The sequence below is a fragment of the Thunnus thynnus genome, chromosome 2, assembly GCF_963924715.1.
Source record: "Thunnus thynnus chromosome 2, fThuThy2.1, whole genome shotgun sequence".
NCBI classification, from domain to species: Eukaryota; Metazoa; Chordata; class Actinopteri; order Scombriformes; family Scombridae; genus Thunnus; species Thunnus thynnus.
This window is the reverse complement of record NC_089518.1, coordinates 36625799-36647819: the sequence shown is the minus strand read 5'-3', so window position 1 is coordinate 36647819 and position 22021 is coordinate 36625799. Positions and strand designations below refer to the sequence as shown.

Sequence of the window (22021 nt, the reverse complement as noted above, 5' to 3'; positions counted from 1 at the left end):
GCTATTCAAAAATCCTGTTAGGTGTTACGTGTTGAGGAATAAGGAGTAAACGTTTGAAGAAACAATGCCTGAGGAACCATGAAGTCATCATTCAGGATGATGTTACGTTTTTTCTGTTCGCTTTCTATACTTGCTACTAAACTGTGTGCAGCTACGTGGCAATGTTACCTCAATCTCATCTATGCAATGAATTATTTGAAAGCAAAAGCAGCTAAAAAAACAGTTGGTTTAAAACTTCTGACAGGAATAAAAAAACAATGAAAATCATTTAAAGACCCAACAGCCACAGTATTCAGGGTGTAAAGCTCCTGTCTAGCTCGTTATGAATGACTGCAGTCTGGAGCTGTGAGCAGGTCAACCTGCAGACTGATTTTAAAGATTTTTTTTGCCCCCAAGAGATAAAAATATCCAGTACCGACTGACAGGAAGCCAGAATGAGAGACCAACTCTGTCACTCCTAAAGTCATTCTGCTAATGTGGCTAAAAAATTAAACAAAACCCTGAAAAAATACACATCATTCTCTCCCTCTCATCATCTTACGACCCACAGGTCACAGATCACCGTACCTGTTGAGCAGGAGATCCAGCACCTGCTTGGTGGTGGCGAAGGAGCGGTATGTGCAGAGGAAGATGGTGACGTAGGTGGAGTCTTTTCCCCTGAACGCCGACACCATGTACTCCACCAGCCTCTCCAGCGTGCCGGCCTTGATGGTCCGCACCTTGCAGGTCTCGTAGAGGCTCAGGGCCGAGTCCGTCTCCACGCCCAGCCATCGCTGCCCCTTACTGGCCGACTGATGGAGCTGCACCTTCCTCAGCGTGATGGTGAAGATGGCGTCCTCCTCGGCCTCCTCGCCGATCTCCTGCGTCGAGCTCTACGAGACAAAGGAGGCGGGAAATTTAAGTCCGGTTGCTGTCTTACTCTTACATTTCTGCAACAAGCTCTTTTTTTCCCACAGTAGTGGATTCCTCATGTTGGAACACGCTCTTTTAATATCTGCTTTGAGCAGATTAGAGGGAGTTACAGACGGAGAAAAGATGCCATCGTTACCGTGCGGGACTTAAAAATGTCCAACATCTAATTTTACGTTGAAACCCTTTAATTATGACCATCTGTGTGACCTGGCGCTCTTCTCTTCAACTCTCTGAGTCATACTTTGTGAATCATGTGCGTGGCCGTTCACAAACAAACAATAGCTTGTTACTAAACAGAGCTTACTGGATAACTGGCACTACAATACAAGCTGCAGCTTGTATATAGCCAACAGGGAATTAACACAAGCCGCTTGTTGCATGAATGAGGGCTCTGTAGGCCGTTTGCATGTCAACATTTTGTTGTTGTTTTCTGCTAAACATCAAAAACAAAGATGCAACAGACCGCAACAAAAAAAGACCGCCAGTGATGATGACGGTGATGTTTTCATTCATTATCTCAGCCGTCAGCAAGAGTCACACTGTAGTCACGATGCAGATACTCGCCGTTACACAACAGATACTAATCGACGTGTTACAAAACTAAAAGTGGTTCGCAGGATAAACTGTCAGAGTAACTTCTTACAGCTTTAAGAGCAAAACCGGATCTTTCCTGATCAAAGACAGAAGCCGCCTTTAATAAAAAAAAGTGCAGCTTCAACAACTGTAACATCTGTACGAGCACCACAGATGTGTATAAACAGAGTAAAGGAGCATTTAAAGGTGACGATTAGTCGATTAATTAATTACTCAATCACCAGTAGAAAGTACCTAGATTGTTGTTGAGGTATTTATAGTTATTTCTTCATGTATTTATTAACACATATAGTTTTTTTGTTTGCCTTTGACAGTCTGTAGTTCTTCTTTCTTTCATATCAACTCTGTGTCTGTGTCTGTTAGTCGAACACAACAAGTGGTCACTATTGAACTTCCATACAATGTGTCACATTGATATATCATTTGTATCAATACTCTTATATTGATTTTAACATCCTCAGTCTGTATCACACCATGTTTCTTAGTGTCAGTATTAATATGAAGTCATAAAAGATGCTGACGAACTTGAAACTGTTAATTTTTTTAATTTCCTTTGAGAGAAATGTGTAGTTTTGAGCCTCATAAATAAAACTGACTTGACTTAAATTCTTGAAACGATACATTTCTAAACTGTTTTGAGAAAAAAAACGTCCCAAGCTTCTCAGATGTGAATAGTTTCCTGTTTATTTAGTTTTCTATGACTGCAGCCTTATACACCATATCAATAAAATAAATCTATTCCCTTTGTTGTTGAAGAAAAACCTCCAATAAACTTCCAATATTTCCAAAAACAGAGAGATGGTTCACGTCCACGATAACACGGTTTATCACATGTGCTTCCAATCCGCTGCTGAAAAATAAACCTCGAGTGGTCTGTTGAACATTTTTGAACCTCAATAGCGAGGGCTACGGCGGCGTGAAGCGCTAAGTGGAGGCCTGGATGGAGGAATGGCATGTAATCTGGCATGCCACAGTCATCTGTCACGGCCCCTGTTGTGTATCCAGGGAGCATTAGTCATCACAGTCCATTTCCAAGGCTCAGTGTGTTTGCTCCCCCCCCTCCCCTCCCTCCACCCCCCCCCCCCCCCCACCATCCCTCCACTGCTTCACTGCCTGCTTTTTTGGTCAGGATCTGTTTCGGTTACATCTAAGTCAAGGCTGAGTTCCCTCTGTTGTGTCTCTGTCGCCGTGGAAACAGGCTCAAATAAGGATGGCTGTGAATTTGGAAAAGCGGAGCAATGAGTGACACAGTATCTTTGAACATTACAAGTGCTCGGTGTTTTTGGACGTTAAAGACGTTAAATGTGAACGTTTTGGGGCTGCAACTAACCGTTACTTTCATTATGAATCTGCAGGTTATTTGTTTTGATTAAACTGATTAATTGTTTTGTCTATAAAATCATCATCATGTTTGACAAAGAAACACATTAAATCATCACATTTTAGAAGCTGAAACCAGCTAACTTTGGGCATTTTTGGCTTAAAATTTGACTGAAATGAATATCCGATTATCAAAATAGCCGCCCATTAACCGACTAATCGTTGCAGCTCTGAAGAATTTAAACCTTTGTTAGTGTGACTAACTTCTAATCTCAACATCAACAAAAAAAAAAACCCCTTGACACATGGGAGTATGAGCAGGAAATGGATGCCAAAAAAGAAAAAAAAGAGAGAAAAACAAAATGAAGTCTGGTGGATTGATGCTCAAACAATACGTCTTCTTACACAGAAGAAGACAGAAGGAAGTCCAACATGCTGACTAAAGGTAAACTAACTGACTCTAACCAGGTTACAAAAACTCAATAAACTAGTCATGTGTTTGCTGATTAGATAAAAAACTATAAAAGCAAGACTGTAAGATTAAAGAGAACCTGAACCTCAGTGACCCCGGGAGGGAGGGTGTATGTGACAGATAAACGTGCAGAAGAAGAAGAAGAGGAGACAAACCCCTGGACTGTTATAAATCCTGTACTGGTATAATGGCCGAGCCACAGCTGCAGCTGAGAGGCCTTGACAGCAGGAGAGGTGCTTATCAGCCAAACCACAGAGGCCAAAACCGCCGCTGCTGCTGCTATCACTTCAAACCCTGACAAAAAAAAAGAGGCAGCGCTCAAGGGCAGCGCCTCGCTCCATCCGCCGAGTCGATTCCCGACATAAACGCTCCCATTCATCCGTGTTCCGGCGAGGACGAGCGTTGCCATGATAACCAGACTCTTCCTACTGCTTGAACACTGCTGCGAAACACTGAACGATCGATAGTTTTCAGTGTCCAGAGGGCTGAAACAAACATGAGCTAAGATTTGTTCACTTTTGCATGAAAGAATGAAAGTTAAAACATTGAAATGTCCAAAATCAGAAAGTTGGAACAAGTGGAAACATGTAAAGACATAAAGTAAAGTGTGTTTGTTGGCCTCTTCAGTCTTAAAAGCTGAATCTCGTGATGAGAGACTCTTCTTCTCTTCTCACAGTCTTGTTTGGAGCAACACTTGTTTTTGCATAAATTCCTCAAGTGAATAAGTTGAAACCTCTGTGACCACTTTGCTCAAATAGCTTGAAAAATGCGGAAAAGAAGCTTTTACAATTCAATCAGTCACACCGTCTCGAAAAAACTGGATCTCAGTCCAAGTAAAGTCGATAAGAACGTCTGTGGAAATATGATGGAAATCCCTCCCAAACATCAGCAGGAAGCATCTTTCTTTAATCTTTTTTTAATTTTAGGTTTGTATCACTCGTTCCTTCAGCCTGACTCAGACGCTTAGTCAACCAGATCGGCGCCACAGACAGGAAGTGACTATCGGAGATGGTGAAATTTTTGGGAGTACAGGAGATGTTTCAGCAGTTTATTGATAAAAAACAATCTCAGTTGTCGACACCTGAGTCAGTTTTATTCGCCGGTGAAGACTGTGACATTAAAAGCTTTTATAATTAAATACATTTACTCAAGAACTGAACTTAAGTACAATTTTTAGGTATTTGCACTTAAGCTTTTTATTTTTATCTTCCTGTTTAACCTGTTTTATCTTGTTTTTATCTTCATTTTACTCTTATTTATATCATTTTACATGTTTTTATGTTTTATGGTGTTGAAAGAAGCAAAACTAATCAAGTTATAGATAAAGATACTTTGCAGATTAATATAAAATTAAAATAGTTTAAAATAGCTCCATCCCAACCTGCTACTAAATTAAAATACTGCTCACACATTACTGCATCAATAATAATAATATTAATAAAGCTGTAACAACTAAATGATTAGCCAATCAACAGAAAATTTATCAGCAAATATTTTGATGATTTCATTGATCGGTTATGCCATTTTTTGGAAACATTCACCATTTCCAGCTTCTCCATTGTGAGTTTTTCTTTGTTTTACATCATTATAAACTGAATATTTTGGGGTTTTTGGATCGTTAGTCGGATACAACGAGACATTTGATGACATCACTCTGGGCTTTTGGACATTGTGATGGAAATTTTTCACTATTTTCTCACATTTTATGGTGCAAACGATCAATTAATTGAGGAAATAATGAGCAGACTAATCAATAATGACAATAATCATTAGTTGCAGCTTTAAATAATAATAACAACTCATTAATGTAAATCTTAATATGTTAGTTTGGGATGATGAGCACTTTTACATTTGATTCTTTAAGTGCATTTTGCAGATGATACTTTTACTCGTAATGTATTATTGTACTTAATAATTGGTACTTTTACTCATTTAAAGGGTTGAAACCAGTGGTTGAAAGCTGAGAAAAAGCTTGTAAGTGGCTCTTGATTTGAGTTCAGACGTCTTTATTTATGACTTTATCGTCTTTTTTACATTTCCTGCATGAAGAACCAGTTGACCTAGAACATCCAGACACTAAAAAACATTTTAAAAAAACAAAAGACACTAGATGACTTTTTATTTATGGAAAATTGTTTAACTCCTGATATAAAGAGTCTATGTAACTAAACAAACTGCGTCATACTGGCCTGGCTGCTCTCAAGACAGAAATTTGGTCTAAATCTAATTACAACATATAACAACAGAGTGGAAACTGGGTCAGAAAGTATTTAGAGTAAAAATATAAATGTTTTATCCAGACATGTCAGATGGGCGGTGGTTTAAACATCAGAAAAGTGCATCGTAATTGTCTAAACATCTGTTTTATGACGCCTCCATTGAATAAAACTAATTCTAAATGTCTGTTTCTACTCTATTTTAATCTGAGTTAAGTCTTATAGTGGTATTATGTCCTTTTAATTTATCTCATGAAATTAATATTCAGCTTTTAAGTGTTTCTTGGCTCCTATTAAGGTTTTTTTTTGTTGTTTTTTTTAAAGAAAATTGGAAAACTGCTGCAGGATCCACAGAAATGTCTGGCATCCAGAATCCAAACCTCCTCCTCCTCACTCCGTCCAACACTTATCAGATCCTCGTTCACCTACACAATCCCGACCATGAATGACCATGAATGTATATGTGGGCTGGAGGAATGTGAAGCGCATAAAAGTGTCAGCGAAGAGTGATGAGGCAGAGAAAAGGAAATAACTTCCCAGAGAGAGAGAGGGGAAAAAAAGGGAAAAAACAAGTCGCATGAGGTTCAACGGAGAAGAGTTTGTTTTACTGTCGGATTAACAATATTCAATATTTGTTCACATTAATGAACAGCTGGTCTGTGTGGTTTTACATCTAACACTTAAGCACTTTAAGGTGTAATTGGATTGATAATTATAATTTGTACTTGACTTTAAAATGTAACACTAACGATGTAAAAGTGTCTTTGATTATTCTGAATGTTCTTTACATATCATTGCTATTTTTGTATTTTTTAGAGTTTAGGTGTTAAGAGATAATTCACATTTATTACAACTTGTGTCTTATTTTCATGGTTTTGGTCATGGATTCAATTAGAACTGTAACAATTAATAGATTAGAAAAATAATCAACTGTTTTGATAATTGATTCATTATTTTTTTAAGCAAAAGTAGCAAAAAAATGTCAAAACTTCTCTAGTTTCAGGCCCTAAAATGAGAAATACACTGCTTTTCTTTGTCATCATTGTAAACTGAACATCTGTAGGTTTTAGACTGTTGGCCGAACAAAACAGACATTGTTGTGATGTCTGTAAAATGTAAAAAATGTGACCTGATCAGGTTAATGGATAACGTAAATAATCGTTAGTTGCAGCCTTAGTTTCAATCAGTAGTTAATATCTGAAATATGATGACGTCACTTAAAGGTTCAAGAAACTTGAGCAGTCAGACAATCATACATGTTGTTGTCCAGATGATCCAAACCGCTGGACGTTAAACTGAAAGTGAACAAATCTAAAATCTCTTTCATCATCTCTAATTGCAAAAGAAAACTGAGTACAGTCAGCAGGTCAAAGGTGAAGCAGAGAGCGAGTCTATAAACTGTGATGAATGTTTAAAACAGACAGTTTTAGTGATGTCACAGTGTCTCCACATGTCAAGAGTTGAACTTGATGACCGAAACGTTATTATTACAGATAGGACTGATGGCAAAATCTACAAAAATAAGACGCTAGAGTTGTAATAAACTGGTTTTATCCTTCAGGGGAATTAAAGGAGCGAGACAGAGATGTCAACACCTCACAAACCTCCAGCCTCACTGTCACAGTGTTGACAACAGTGACTGACCTTCATCGGTTCAGAAACACATCTTGTTATCTCACATAACAAGCCTCCCATCTCTATATCTGATAAGTCTTTATAAACACAGACACATGGCAAACAAACACACACACACACACACATAGACAAAGGTAAACCTTGATTTCTAGCCAAATCCCCTCAAGGCTACAGCGTTCAGGGAGTGTGTTTGGACGCTTGTCAGCAGAAAGCACACCTGCTTCAACAACGAAGCTTCCTAAATGAACCTTAGAAAGCCCCTCAAAGGCGACTTCTAAATGTGGATCAGCAGGGGAAACTCCCAGTGGAAAGAGAAAACCTGCTCCCAAAACAGTCAACAGCTACAACAAAAGCCAACAATAGCATGCGTCCATTACAACCCCCGTAGCACAAGCCAGTGACTTCCCCTCGTTAACAATGAGCGCTGAAAGCCGGTGAGATCATTTGGATATAGGGCAAAAGACAGAGGAGGAGAGAGGAGGGTGTAACTCAGTGTTCAGAAGTTCAGAAAACTCTCCAGTGGTCTAAATATCGAGGCAGGGAGGCCTCAGCGAGCAGAAAACGTCACTTTGTGTCCCGCTGCACCTCGCCGTGGGAGATATCAATTACAAACCATTAAAGCCAGAATGTCAAACGCCTCCTTTTCACACTGATTTACTGAAACTTTTACTTCTACAAGGGGAAACTCACTGACAGCAAGCTCTCGTTTGTAGGAATATACAATTTAATGATAAAACACACATTAGCATCTGTGTGAGGCCCTGAGACTTTGAGCTAGATGCTAACATGCTGGTTTTAAGCAAGTATAATGTACTATTCACCATGTTAAATATCTTAGTTTAGCATGCAGGTATGCTAACAGTTGCTACTTAGCATTAAACACAAAGTGCAGCTGAGACTGATGGGAATGTCATTCATTTTGCAGGTCTTTGGTCATAAACCATGCATGGATAAAATGGTAAATGGACGGCGTTTATAAAGCGCCATTCTGGTATTCTGACCACTCAAAGTGCTTCTACACTACGAGTCACATTCACCCGTTAACACACACACACATGCTGTGTCTCAAATCGCTTCACTTCTGTACTTACACTTAACATTTTGAGTGCATAAGTGTGTTCACACTGAGAAGTATGGAAAAATGCAGTGTGAGAACCCGGATGGTGCAATCAAAACGGTCAAAAAGTTGAGTGTGGAACTATGGACGCTTCTCACCCTAAATGGTCGCCATCTTGGCTACGTAGCGGAAGGGGAGGGACCACTTTTCAAACTGGAAATGGCGGCCGAGGACGTTGTAACTGCGGTGAACATCGCCACATTATACAAATGTAAGTCATACATGTGTTTTTTAGCACTAAGCACCACTATACTGTTGTCAGATATAAGCCATCAGTATGTTTATTGGGTTAATTTAGCAGTCTGTAATGATTTGGTAGCGCGATAACACAAATGCTAACGCTAGCTAATGCTAATTTGCGATCGTCATTTCCGGTAAGTGCACAACGGCTGTGTTTGATTTGAGACAACACTACCCTGTAGAAATTCGCGCACTACGCCAGTAAGTACATAGTGTACACAGTGTACTACATGAAAGTGTACTAACAGAAGTATGTGATTTGAGACACAGCTACATTCACACACCGACGGCCTTCAGGAGCGATTTGGGATTCAGTATCTTGCTAAAGGACACTTGGAGGAGCCGGGAATCAAACCACAGAGCTAGTGACGACCCGCTCTACCTCCTGAGCGACAACCTCCCCGAAAAAGACCAATAAATGACAATGACTGAAAGACAAATAAACAACGACAAAGGACGAAGATGTCCAGGAAAACAGTCGCTTTTTGCTAGAGCTGCAACAATTAGCTGATTAACTGATTGACAGAAAATGAATCAACAACAACAATCTACATGATCAAATAAAAATTTGCTGGTTGCAGCTTCTCAAATATGAGAATTTGAAGCTTTTCCGCGTCATAAGACATTTGAGAAATTATAATGGTAATTTTTCACTCATTCACTCATTTTTCTGACATTTTATAGAGAAAAGGATTAATCAATTAAGCAAGAAAATAAATAATAGTTGGTTGTAGCCCTACAATTAGCTTGTGATCATTTTTTAAATGACTGAGACAAATAAGGATACCAAGTCCTAATATTCTGAAGGTTATTTCATTTGTAAAGTAGAAAACTACAGTAAAAAACTAGTGTTTGTAAACTAACAGCTGATTTCTCTGTACAGGAAGTATCTCAAGAAAACTGCACTGAGTAGTTTTGATGCTTCAGAAAGCTGATAAGATACTGTAAGTTAATTACTAAATGAAAAGGAGGCAGTGTTTATAGTTTTGTAAAAGAATGCAGTGATAAGGTGTTTTGCTATCACCAGTAATGATACAAATGTCTAGTTTTGACTCTAATCAACAAACTTTCTCTTTCCCTTTTCCTCTTTAAAGGGCACACATTTTGCTTTTTGTGATTTTTGTGTGAACGTATGTAAAAATGCTCCCTGTGAGTCAAAAGTCAGGGCTTCAACCTGCTCTCAAACACTTTGTTTGCACATGCCCATAAACGGCCATCTTGCGGCTCTGCAGCCTCGGTTACTAAGGTCTTTGCTAAAGTTTTTCCATGTGTTGTTCGCGTTGTCCCGTCTCATATTTCAGATCTTGATTTTGGCTCCGAACATGTACGGATCTATTTGAGAAGTTGACATTTCGAGTAAAGAACGAGAGTAAAGTAGTGAAATCCTGCTACTGTAGATGTTTGTTTTTAGTACCTGCTTCTGGGCTCATCTTTAAAATGTTCTGGATCATTTCTTCATCCATCACCAAGAGTCTATTTTTTTTTTTTTGCATTTGTTTGTGTGTCTTCCAGCAAAAAGTTGACATTAACATGAAGAGATTTTTTCTGTGAAATGAAGCTGACAGATCGGCTGCAGGCCAAAGAACAGCTGATTAGATTTTGGAAGATGACCTCAAACTACATTTCCTGCCATCAGATGATTGGTTTTTTGTTTTTTTTATGTAGCTGTAACTTCTGATTTATTCCATATCTTGTGGGTGTGTTTCCAGTGTCAAAGAAATCGATGTAAATTCAAAGTGACTTCTTTTCTCAGCCGCACAATTTATTATATTTCCTCTTTTTTTCCACTTTTTCTATCATTAACACATAAGAAGAAAAACTAAACCTTGATTTTTACCCTTGACAAAGAACCCTCCTGCCTGAAACTGGGTGACAGAGCTCTTGTGACAGCTATTAGTAATACAAGCCAGCAGCTGAACTGGCTTTGTCCGCCATTATCAATCACTAACACGCATGTACGGAGTATCGTTAAAGCTCTTATCTTTCACTGTGGGGTCTGTCGGAGCTGCTGGCGGTGACCACGTACGTCCCAGTTTCTTTTATTTTCACCTTTTCTTGCCTGAACTATTGAACACTGCTGTTGGGATTCAGATGACCTTGTTCACACACACAACTGGTTTTATTTGCAGCCTCTCAGAAAATACATTTTGATTAATTATTTAGCAAGAATGGTGGTTGCAGCTTCTCAAATATGAGTATTAACTTCCACTTTTTATCATAAATAAAGTAAATCAAACACTTGTTGGGTTTTTTTCGGTTGTTTCTCAGATAAAATAAGATTCTGACAAAACAATCTCAACTCAAGGGCCACTTAGTCGCTTGTTCTGGAGCTTTCAACAGTCTCTGTGGAGATGTTTTAACCATCATATGTTTCTATGGCAACCCACAGAGAAACTTCATACAGTGGACGTAAACTAGGAATTTAATGGATTATAATCATAGTCTTTTGTATTGTTGTTTGGATGTTTTTGACAATTTATTATGGTATATAGTTTTATTCTGTTTTTATCTATTTTGGGGGCATTTATTTCCTGCATTTTGGTCATCAGCGCTGGTTGATTAGGATAAGAGCATGTTTTATTTATTTATTTAACCTTTATTTAAGCAGGAAAACTCTCATTGAGATTAAAAATCTCTTTTACAAGAGCGTCCTGACCAAGACTTATAAGAATTTACAATGAAAATAAAGAATAAATTACAGAATCATAAAATATTAAAAATATTCATTAGTAATTGTTATAAGTCATCAACTTCAGGGATCAAACGGGGGCGATATGAGTCTCCAGATGAGCCTCCACATCATTTAGAGTTACTTTAAATGCATCCAGTGAGACCAGCTCCAGGACAACGGAGCAGCATACTTAAACAGCCTGTTTCCCAGTTTAGTACAGGCTGCTGGGAGCAAGGACAATAACTTCTCATACAATTTAATGGATGAATAAATTGAACCTTTAACCCAACTGAGGAAACTCAATCTTGCCTGAAACGGTCAAAAGCTCTAAGTGGACCTTGAGTTGAGTGTTTTCTGAACTCCAAGGTCAAGAATCAACTGTCCAGCTCAGAATAAGAAATCACTTTAGGGCTTTTGGTAATTGAGATAGCAATTTATCATCTTTTTTTTTTTTGCATTTTCAAGGTTAAAAGGTTCAGTTTTATTGTCGTTATACAACACAGGATGCACAATGAAATACAGCTGTAGCCGCCTCCATAGTATGCACACATAAGTGTATTGTATGATGTATAAATCTGCAATTAAATAGAACAAAGTATATACAATAGTACTAAAAGAAGAAGAAATAAAAACAAAAGGGAAAAACTATATTATATCCACACATAAACACACAAGGGTTTTTTACTGTATGTGTAAAATCAATGTAAATTTCAAGGTATAGTGCAAAAACACGAGGTAGTAAGTTGTAAACTAAATGATTAATCAAGGAAATAACGAGTAGATTAATCAATATTCATTAGTTGCGACTCTTGGACATATTTTGCAAGATGTGACATCATGTCTTTCTGTAATTTAGCAAAGCAAAATTATAAAATTACACAAGAAATTTGATCTTAACCCTAACCCTAACCCTAACCCTTGACAAAATAATCCTAAATCAAAGTCCACTTACTAGAGGTTTTAACCACCTCTCATGTTCTTCATCAGTGATTAAAGTTAAGTATTACTACTACTATTATTATACTCCGTTTGCTGATAATTAACTTGAGATGTGGTTGAAAAAGCTTTAAGTAGACCGTAAGTTAAGATTATTTTGTCAAAATGTTCCAAAAACGTTACCAGAAGAAGATGGAAAGTATTTGTGTCACAATAGATCACAGTGACTCGTCACATCTTCACAACAGACTAAACTAAAAGTCAAGTTAACGTCCGAGTACGTAATTACAACAGCGAGCCAACTGAAATATTTACTGAAACCAGAGATAATATTCAACCATGTCAAACAACGGCGGGAAAAACAGTTTGCTAATGAAAATAAACCCTCAAAGAAACAGTACACTGTTCATTGTGTCCTGCAGAAGGGCAATAAAACCACTTCATCAAACACAAAAGCTAAAAACTCTCAGCTGTGCAGAGAGACAGTTCAGTAAAGCCCTCCAATCCCTCCGCTACAGGAACCAGATAATCCTACTGTATCAAATCAAATCCCTCCAGAACCTTCTCTCCCCGCTCCGTCCCGCCTTTCCCTCCACTATCTGACTCAATAAAGACAGCATTCAGAGTTCAGACAGGACCTTGTTTTCATCATTTTTTTCTAAAAAGGCAAACACAGGCTGAGTTCTTGAACTTTGTGATGTACCTGCTTTATCTCCTGTTTGTGTGATCAAAGGTTTAACTGTAGGACACTGACTCTCAAAACTGTTGCTCCCAAATAGCTTCTGGTTTTGAGATATCTTGTTGTTTTTACTTTGAAGTTTAATTATAAATCAAATAAACCAAACAGAGTGAAGATTTGTGCTTGTCAGATTGTCTATCCTCGTCGACCAGGTGTGAAAGTAGGCGAGATCTGAACTTCTCCATCAAACTCTCTCTGATCGTTCTTCACACAATCACCTCCGTCACCTTTCACGCAAACAACCAAGTGCAACAGCGAGGAGAGACAAGTCTGAGAGTTGCACAAAGAGACACAGAAAACAGGAAGTTGTTAGAGGGAGAGGTCGGGGAGGTGGTAGGACGCTATGATGATAAGCTTCTCACTTCACCTTTCAATGTGGCTGTTCAGAACAACACTTTTTGCTTTTAGATGTGGTGTGATGACATGTAACTAGCAAGGATGTCACATTTTTGTTTTTTTTTACCATTTGAGTTACAAAATGAGCCTTCAAATTTTAAACTGAAGCAGAATTTATGCTAGACATAAGGAGTTCCCACTATAGACGTCTGCAACATATGTTTTAATCATAATAATTTTTTGCACCTTTCACTAAATCCAAAGGCTCTTTACAAACAGATAAAAAGCAAAAGCTACAATACGCTCATGAAAAGTTTGGCTAAAAAGACGTCTAGAAGTCTCAACATTTTAATTTATTGATTTCACCTGTTGATAGCACCATTGTTGTTGTTGTATTGTATTTAATGGGACCATGTACAGTATGAAACATAAATGTTGTGCTTTAAGCTAATTTTCATCTGCAGTCCCTTATAATTAAAACATATAACAGCACGATAACAAACAGTACAAAGCAAAAAACACACAGGACACATTATACAAAATACAAATCTACACACAACAGCAAATAACAACACTAGATGCATGTATCCTGCATGATGAGGCCGTGTCCTGCTTTAATTACATTCCCCACATGTTTCATTCACTTTGTCATATAGAGATATACAGTATATATATATATATATATATATATATATAGTGGGCTATGTGCATGCATGTAGAACTGGGGTCACATCCAGGTAGAGTTTACTTCGCCTTCTGTCATTATTGAATAGGATTGAGAGTTTCCTTTCACTGTGATAGAGCGTGAAGGTTTGCAGTGGAGATAGCTTTTCTAGATGCATGTTACCAAAAAAAAACAACAAAAAAAAAACCAAAGGTGATGGTGACGACAACCGTGCTCAGCATTAGAAACTCACCACAAGCAGCCCATAGTGTCCGACCACAGATCACTACGTGCTCTCTCTGTAGCCGCCGTGCGTGTCGACTACAGCGTAACTACAGCAGCTATGTGTGTAGCAGGGCTGCAACTAACAATTATTTTCATTATCGATTAATCTGTCAGATTATTTTCTTGATTAATCGTCAGTTGCTTGGTCTGTAAAATGTTAGGAAACGTTAAAATAGCCTAACATGATGTCCTCAAATGTCTTGTTTAGTCCCAACTAACAGTCTATAACCCAAAGTTATTCAGTTTATAATTATAGAAGACTAAAAAAAACCCCAAAATATTCACATTTAAGAAGCTGGAATCGGAGATAGTTGGCGATTAATTTAATAGTTGGCGACTAATTGATGAATCAATTAATCGTTGCAGCTCTAGTAGGTTTTACTCTCCAAAACACAATCCCCAATCTCTCCAGATCAGTATGAAAACAGCTGCTTGGCTTGACATTATAATCCAGTCTTCTTGTTCTCTTTATAAACTCTCAGATGTTAAGATGTTGTGACTCTGACAGAATCTGATTTGAGGTTCGTCCAGACTGAACGCTTCACGATCCGATTTTGTTCCAAGTTTTAATTAAATCCAGATGGGAAATTTAAAAATGACGACTCCATGCAGCTCGTTGCTGTTCAGGCTGATTAAAGACTATCAGGTTCGTGTCACATGGAGGCAAAACTTGACATTTTGGATACTTGGAGCTGCATCTTTGATTAAACGCACTCTATAAATACACTTTAGTTAATATGTTTTTTTAAAGTTGCCTTATGTGAGCCGCAGTCCAGACAGACAGAGAGTTCAGAATCAGACGATTTAAGAGGAACTCTGTGAATTAAGTATTTTTCCAGGCGTCGGACCTTCACATTCCAGTCTGTTTCTGTCGTTCCGTCTGCCGCTGAGATCCTGAACCCAGCGAGCAGCGAGACTCTCGTCTCTCTCCCTTCAGAACGAAACCACGGAAACAAAAGCTCCTCTGTGCCGCCGACTGGACTGGACGGGACGGTCTCACCGCCTCAGCTTCAATCAATGATTATCTTAAATAAGAACAACATCACAGCTCTGTTCTCACAATGCAGCAAAGATCTGATTTCTCCTCACATGTGTCTCGGATCTGATGTTTTCTATTAAAAAAGAATGAAAACGGTAGATCTGAGTCATTTGGATAAAAATAGATCATACTGTGTACTTTTTTTTGGTGTAATGGGATACGCCGTTTGTTTTCGATTGTATATGAGATTATGTATTCCATGTGGGTTAACTAGAGTTGTACTGTATTATTATGTCATTCATGTGGGACTGTTCGTAAGCTCAGCTGAGTCACTGTCAGCACTCAGGACAACCGGACAACAATAGAAAGAAGAAAAAAAAAAAAAAACGCACCATCGATTCATTTATGGAAAAACGACTCAGACTTTGTTTCGGTCGCTGTGTGTGTCTCTGATTTCACTGTCGCTTCATAACCGTACTGACTATGGATTACTTCCTAAAATAGAAACAGAATCAGATTGAAGGTGAAGGTGAGCCAGAGAGACAATAGCAGCTCTGTGTTCCTCTGTGCTGGACTAGTCTGAACCGTTCAGGAGCTGCAGGGCTTCGTTCTCTGATGTACGCTAACTGAATAATCTGCTTTTTGTCTGACAGTTTCAACCACTTACTGTATGAAGCCTCTTGAGACAATGAGCAGCAGCCTTTTCTTTGTTTAGCGGTGTTTTTATGTGGATTTGGCTCCTAATCCTGCTGGTTTTTGCTACCGGACTAGTGTTTTGAAAAGCTCTCAACAGCTCTTAATTGGGACTATTTTTAGCTTTGAATGCAGCTCTTTACATCAGCGTTGGAGCTGTTTTCTTGGCTCCCGTTAATACGATTACAACATGGTTACATATTCAAACAAAACCGATGAAAAGAAGGTTTAAACACACGATGTTCAAACAGCTGAACATCTCTTATAACCTGTTTGCTCTTTCCAATCACACTCAAACTAAATTTAAATATAGAAAATTTGAGATATTCAAACCATATCGACCTCAACATTTATAAATCAAAACTGAGGAAACCGCAGAAGCACAAACTGCACTGAGATTGACGACGCAGTTGATCGGCTGCAAGCGGACGCTCATGGGTGGGGCTGAGCATCCGACCTCGACGCTTTATGGTACTAAATATGTCCTCAAGCAACAAAAACTGTCAAAAACCAAAAGCTCAGATTTGTATTGTGAAGGAGCCAAAATATGTTGTTATTTCTGTTTATATATTGACTTGGGCATCATATATTGCGTCACTTACGTTGCTTGACACATGGGTGTGGTTTCCTATTATTTAACCTATTCACTTAGGTGGCGGCGGGAGTTTTAGACAAAGGGAGTTGGTAGAGCTCTGATATTTTCTGTTAACCATCACCATCATTACTATCAGTACTATCATTACCATCGTCAAAAGCTCAGATTTGTATTGTTTGATCAGATGGTTTATAATTTGAATCAAACTTACATTAAGAGAAAAGGCGTCTGCATACTAAATACTGATGCTAGGTATCTAGATTTACTGGCTACAATCAGTTTTTGATATAAATCAATATGTAGGCAATTTTAGAAGTAAGTAGAGTTCTGTATAAGTTCATGTACAGCTGCTTGTGTTTGGAAAACATTTAACATGTACAGTATATATATCGGTATTAGAGCTGAAAGTTATTTTTCAAGCAAAAATGCCAAACGTTTTATGGTTTCAGGTTCTGTATTCTAAGGATTTGTTGTTTTTTTTGGCCTGTGTGATGATCATTTTTGGGTTTCGAACTGTTGGTTGGACAAAACAAACCATCTGAAGTTGGGCTTATGATATTTCAACAGGCATTTTTCACCATTTTCTGACATTTAATAGGCCAAATGATGAGCCAGCAGATCAATCAATCATAAAACGATTCATTAGTTGCAACCAAACATACCATAGGTGCCGCATCAGAACTAATATCAAAAAATCTCAAAGATACTGAGCTCTAATAACTGTGGAAGGTGTCAGCAGCGACTGGCAGCCTTGGAAAGTTCGTTCTGGCCATAAAACCCAAAAAATCAGCAGACAAGAAACAAGTCAGTGAACATGAGCAGCGACCAATCCACAGAAATGTAACCTTCAGACTCAAACAGCTGGTGTGAAACCAAGTTTAACTCTGCCAAAGTCGGGTTTCAGCAGCATCAGGGACTCATTCATTCAGCTCTTCTGACACGTAAAACGATAAAAGAAACAAATATGAAAGAAGACTCAGCATAAACTGGAGCAACACGGCGTTATTTTTCTGTCAGAAGCAGAAACCCGATCTATCGGCAAAACCCTCCTTTCAACGCCACCTGATCCTCTCAGCTATATGATATATATACGGAGTAGATGCTGGTGCTGGTTTACGTGGAGCCCCAAGGGATCAACAAATGACTGTGCCCTCCATCAACCCCCCCCCAACCTCAGGACCACGTCACCCCGTTACCCTCCATACTGTAACAGAACCACAGCATCAAATAACCTCAGACCCTGCAGCGGGAAGGAGAAGAAAGGCGGCGATTGTAGAGGAAACCCCCTCGGCCTCTGCAGGAGAGGGATTAAGCATTAGGTAATTGTGTTAGAGGAGAGGATTAGATTAGAGCGCAGAGACGAGGCAGAGCAGGTTAGCTGGAGACGACGAGAGCCCGGTGATACGTCTCTGAGCTCAGGACGACAATAAAAAGGTACAGGTTTAAAAAAAACAGGCTTGTGATGTCTGTCTGGGTCTGATTGTGTTAAACGATGTCAACAAACAAACCAGGAACATGTTATCCCATCCAAACTGGGCAGAAAGTCTCCATGTGGTACAAATTAAGACGCCGTCCTCTTCCCTCGTCCCATCCCGGAGGCCTTACATAAGACCGATAAATATGATTACTCATCCTCTCCCTCCTTATCTGATCGAGTGTTCTGGATGTAAGGAGTGTGGTGCTGGAGAATGTTCCACTCAAACCATAAAAAAGACATTTTTCACAGACAGCTAATTGAGATTTCAGACACTCTCTAGTCATTGTGCATCGTCACTGTCTGCACAACAATTGTTTTCTGCATCTATAAAAATGCAGCTGATTGCATTGTGGGATTTTTCATGTATGCTACTGTTTTTGTTGCATTTTCACTCAAGTGAAATGGTGTTGGGTAAATATAGTGCACTGTAGTAAACAGCTAGCGTTCTGGTTGGTTTTCCTCCTTGGTGCGACTCGTTTGGGCAGATCTGAACACATCATACTCAAGTGTGGACCAAAACAACCACACAGAGACCCTTTTAGAGGAAGAGGTATCAGTCACGAATGAATTCTGGAGCGGCTCCATCTGACCGACTACGAGGCTTTCTCTGCTAACGGTTGCTAGCAGCTAGCCGGAGGACGGACTAACAACCAAGTACATTGCATTTTTTGAAATTTAAGCAGATAGAAGCTTCTTCACTGTGTTTACATGAGGAAGCGACATCTGACCAATAAGCAGAGTGAAAGTTCACACCTGTTTTTTTTAAGTGAAGCATTTTGGTTTACTTGGTATTTTTCTCTGTGTGAAAAGAAACCGAAACAGGGAGGGAAAACCACCCAAGTTTACTGACTAATCTCTCGATTCACACCTGAGTAAACAAACTATGGGTTTAAAAACAGCCATGTGTACATCCAGCAGTGCTTTGAGCTACATGCTAATCTCATGCACGTTAGCGAGCATTTTCTAAATTTCTAATTAGCACCAGGTACAGCTGAGGCTGATAGGAAAGTCATTAGTTTTGCAAGTATTTTATCATATCATTTGGTGCTCTGACAGGATGTTTGTGAATTCTGAATGTTTCTTTATAATATGTGTAATGTTCACCAGTTGTTGTGTAACTCTGCTGTGTGTGTGTGTGTGTGTGTGTGGGGGGGGGGGGGGGGGGGGGGGGGGGGGGGGGGGTCAGTCTGTGTCAAACTTGCTCAGATTTGTTCCAGAGCATCACATGAGAGGGAGCCGGACTGCCAGACTAAAATACATGTTATTGATACTATTTCCTGTTATTAATGCTGGAAATGTACAGAACTTGATGGATTCACGTCAGATTAAGTGTACTTTCTGCACTTCACAGATATATAATGCACAAGCAGTCCACACACATTCAGCTGCTTCACCTTCTTAAAGAACGACTCAGGATCCCAGATCACAAAAGAAAATACCAACGTGTGTTAATAACTATTTTTAATATTGAAATTATCAATATTTCAGAACTGACTCAGTAACTCCCGCACATGAGGGTTTCAGTTTATGTCAGTAGTGAGTGCTTGCAGAGGGAGGAGTGAAACCACAGATGGGGGGGAAACCAGAGAGAAAAAAAAAAAAAAGCAAGTCATCCTGTCACAGTAGCTCAAGCCAACCTCCTCTGGGGAGTGTCACAACACTCACATTATTATGTCTCAATTTAAAATTTCTATGACTTTATGTTACTAATTTCTAACATCGTCATGAAACTCTATATTACACAGAAACCTTCTACTATTAGGTTGAATAAGCTGTTTTAATGGGCGTCTATGTGATTGTAGTAAAGCTTTACGGGGTTTAAATAGATTAGTAAGATGTCTTCACGTTAGATGACATCATCTGGGACATAAAACAAGAATAAAGCGCCACCTTCTACTGATAGACTCCTTTACTGTACAGCTGTTTATATGTTGAAATAGAATAAATGAAACTAAAATTAGAATAAAGACTACAGATATAACTGTAACTATAATTTACTTTTTGCTAAGTATACACTGTTCAATGGTGTTAATATGCTGTAATACACTATAGGCTACATTAGTGCAAGTCAGGTGGATATTGTTATGCTAGTAAGGTGTATGATTGTCCAAAAAAGTCACGTTTGTGCCTGTAAATCAATTAGGACTTCCCAAAAACCAGCTCCCTACATCTCCTCCTCACAACACAACAACCCCGCATCACTTAACGGACCTCTGCCGCCTCTCATCCCCGCTTCTCCCTCACCCTCCTCCCGCCCCAAGCCCCTGTGGCGTCTCCGCCTGTCCGCCTCCTCCTCCTCCTCCTCCTCCTCCTCACCTCTAGCAGGGGCAGGTCGGGGTCCAGGTGTGTGAAGCTGTGCAGGACAACCGGGCTGCGGTCCTCGACCACCTCTAGCCTCACCCCGTCCCAAATGTTCCGCACCTTCCAGGACGAGTCAAACATCTCCACCAGCTGTCCCGGCTTGACGCTGTGCGCCTCGGATTGCATCCCCGGGAAATAGACCATGGATGCCCGCGGAGCCCAGAATTCAGTCACAGCGACGGTAGCGACATTTTTTCTATTCTGTTTTCTATTCGTTTCTTTGAAGCAAAGAGTCGCCGCTGCTGTTCGCGCTGCAGCGGCTGTGTTGATCACCGCTGATGTCTGTTGCGTTTAGGGACTCATGACTCACAACGGGGCTTTTCTAAACCCCGCCCCGAGACTGTGCTGCCTTCAGGGCTGTCGGAAATATCGAGATATAACAGGGGAGGGGTTCACAATTTTTCAAGCGTGTCTTAAAACAACAGTCAGGTGACCAACAATGAAACAGGTTTTCCTCACTGTAATCATTCCTCCTGTTCATACTGGATATTAAAAGATCCTTCAAATGTGCTTTCAATGTAAGTGATGGAGGCCAAAATCCACAGTGTGTCCACACAGTCATTTAAAAGTAGATGTGAAGCTTCTGAGGCTTCAGCAGTCTGATTTAGTCATATCAAGTGGATATCTGACACATTTACAGTCTTTTTAGGCATCAAATTCCCTCTTTGTGTTTCCTCGGACAGTGTTTCCCTTGTTGAGCTGCGGTGGAAGTATAGTAACAGAAGAGGGACTTTGGCACTAAAAAGATTGTAACATTGAAAGATATCTACTTGATTTGACTCATTTGGACGCTGAAGCTTCATATTAGCTTCAGATAAACTTTAAATACATTAAATACAAGTATTATGAGGGATCTTGTAATGGTCAGTATGAACAGGAGGAATGATTACAGCAAGAAAAACCTGTTTCCATGTTGATTTGGGCTCCTGATTATTATTTTGAGACACATTTGAAAAATTGTGAACATGTCCTTTAACGTTATTATAAAAATTCTGTTAAATTCATTCTAAGGAACAACGTGATTGTGGCAGATCTCTTCTCCAGAGCAGGAAGAATTACTCAAGATATAAAGCTGCAACTAACAATCCTCCATTAATCGATTAGTCATCTGGTTTACAAGCTGTCAGGAAATGGTGAAAAATGTCGGTCAGTGTTTCCACAAAGCCCAAAATGCGACCTCAAATGTCTCGCTTGACTTCCCTTCAGTCCCGACCAACAGTCCACAACCCAAAGATATTCAGTTTACTGTCATAGAAGACTAAAGAAACCAGAAAATATTCACATTTAAGAGGCTGGAACAAGAGAACCAAGCAGAAACAATGACTGAAACTATCAATGTAATACAGTAAAAAATCTATAATAAATATAATAATTAACTAATCGTTGCAGCTCTAGAGACGATATATTTGGTGATGGTCTTTCAGTATTTCATGCCTCATTATTACTTGGCTACAACCCTGTTTATATATAACTTATATCACTTTCAGTACAATAATGTGCTTGATTTTCATCCTAACAGGCCAAGCAGGTGCTGTTTTTTTTTAATTACATGTTATTACTGTAGAGGAATGATTTTCAGGCATTCTTAGGTTATATCATTTAGTCAAACGTAACGGTATTAAACATCAGAGTGTTCTTTTTAAGTGAGATTGTCTCATTTTGCAATTACATTTCAAGTAAATCAGGTAATGTTTTAAATGTGCCGTCGTAGATGACTAAAGTTAAAGACATTTGTGTGTTAAAAGTAGCAAAAAAACAAACAAAAAAACTTCAAAAGTC

At 39.1% G+C, this 22021-nt stretch overlaps 1 protein-coding gene across 5 annotated transcripts in view; it reads right to left on the bottom strand.

Moving 5' to 3' along the window:
* LOC137169475 (ral guanine nucleotide dissociation stimulator-like) overlaps positions 1–22021 on the bottom strand; it is a 72510-nt gene that overhangs the window by 19853 nt on the left and 30636 nt on the right. For 3 of the 5 annotated variants that reach the window (XM_067572722.1, XM_067572717.1, XM_067572706.1), the window contains exon 2: positions 568–872. In XM_067572722.1, coding sequence (XP_067428823.1) covers positions 568–872 — 305 coding nt within the window. Of the gene's footprint in view, positions 1–567; positions 873–20197; positions 20551–22021 lie in introns of those variants that run through there. The other 2 variants (XM_067572699.1, XM_067572708.1) reach the window with 2 other exon arrangements.